This window comes from Octopus bimaculoides, chromosome 6 (genome assembly GCF_001194135.2).
Source record: "Octopus bimaculoides isolate UCB-OBI-ISO-001 chromosome 6, ASM119413v2, whole genome shotgun sequence".
Lineage (NCBI taxonomy): Eukaryota > Metazoa > Mollusca > Cephalopoda > Octopoda > Octopodidae > Octopus > Octopus bimaculoides.
In genome coordinates, this window is record NC_068986.1 from 42,917,591 (window position 1) to 42,919,393 (window position 1,803).

Genomic DNA, 1,803 nt, shown 5'->3' on the forward strand with positions numbered 1-1,803 from the left:
TAAATATATTGTACACTTCATACAGCATTAAGAGCTTTTAAGTCTTATTTCTTGCAGTATAGGCACTTCGGCACCCGTAGACCCTTAGTCACAATTTGCGACGATAAAATATTTTCGCACACACACACACACACACACACATGAAACTGTTGCGACATTTATATTATATCTATATTATATCTATTTTTCTTGTAGATCAAATTGTAATAGCATATCCGCCGATTAATACAGAAGTAATTTTTAATGAAACAGCTTTTATGCAATGTGATGTATCACATCCATATTTTGTCGATCTTGTATTTCATTGGTTATTTAATGGAAAGCCATTAAATCTGGAGAACAACCCACACTATTCTACGGTAAGTACTTGACATGTAAAAGAATTTTCATTCTTGTGTTTGTTACAAAATGTATGAAATATTTATGAAAGCACGTTAGCAAAAGTTTAAACAATACTTCACTTTCAATAACTTAGACTTAAGTATTATTTTCATCGAATTTATCACGAAAACGATCATGCAATAGAAATTGCATATTGAAACATTAGAAAAATATATCACCATTTTATCTGTTTGAAGGGTAGTTAGGAAATTCGAAAGAAATTTGACATTGTATTATACGAGCGGAGGACTGAAATAATGGGTAGACTGACAACCAAATTGTATTGAGGTATTTAGATCAAACCTTGAATTTGCCTTTGATCTCTTCAGGATTAACCCATTAAGTCCCATTGTCCTATAAATAGGACACTAAATGAAAACATTAAATAAGCTATATCATATTGTCTGAGTGTCGTATTTATAGGACACGGAGTATTTCCATTTCTACTTGAAGTAAAGGAGTTTTAATTATTTTTTTCGTTTTAAACTATTTTCAATCATCTGTAAACATTTAAAAGTAATATTGAGAAATTTAAGTACTCTATTGGTGATAGAGTGTTAATGATTGAAGGTAATGTAGATTGAAGGTAATGTAGATTGAAGGAATTGATTTCATTTCTGCATACATTTTACATGAATTATTTTATTTTATTTTATTTCAGTCGGAAGTCTATGGACATTTAAGAGGCTTATACATACGTGATGCAAAAGTTTACCAACAAGGCCTGTATGAATGCATTGCCATAACACCCACCCATGAAGTGTCAGCAGGAGCATATTTATCTGTGAAAGGTAATTTATATTTACAAAAGTTATTGATTTTGTTGCTGCTTTGAAGCTCCAGGTCAGCCTTGAACGAGTAGTCATATCATAAAAGGAATTTCAATCGGCGTTCTGTAAATTAGGGACAACTTTGTTTTGAGTAGAAGTCTCGTTTGAGGGAGATTCCATTTTTTTTAACACAGAAGGGAAGTGATTTTAGGAAAATTTGGACGCCATATCTAGCAGACAGGTAACCATATTGTGACACCCTTGATTGTTATTTTTATCTGTGGCTTAAGCGAGAGGTAGCCAAAGTGTTTTTTAACCCATCGTTCAAATGCTTTCACGTACCAGCTTAATCTGGGAGTTCTATCATTAGAAAACAAATATTTCACTTCGCTCGAAATTTCTAAATTCTTACCATATAAACAATATACAATTCTCGCTGCTAAGAACAAAGCTTCTAAAATTGATATGGAAGGATTGCTTCGATCAAATGGTAGAACGACTGTTATGTTTAAAGGAGGTAGATATAGGTTCGAGGTCCACGGGGAGCCTTCGATTCGTTTTTCTATCCCAAATATGTTCAGCATTCAAGTACACTTCCAAATATGTATGTGTGTATATATATATATATATATATATATATATATATATATAT

At 32.0% G+C, this 1,803-nt stretch overlaps 1 protein-coding gene across 1 annotated transcript in view; it reads left to right on the forward strand.

The window, feature by feature from the left end:
- LOC106874031 (contactin) overlaps nt 1–1,803 on the forward strand; it is a 164,816-nt gene that overhangs the window by 69,415 nt on the left and 93,598 nt on the right. Inside the window, exons 13-14 of the mRNA XM_052968460.1 lie at nt 196–359; nt 1,043–1,172. Coding sequence (XP_052824420.1) covers nt 196–359; nt 1,043–1,172 — 294 coding nt within the window. The remainder of the gene's footprint in view (nt 1–195; nt 360–1,042; nt 1,173–1,803) is intronic.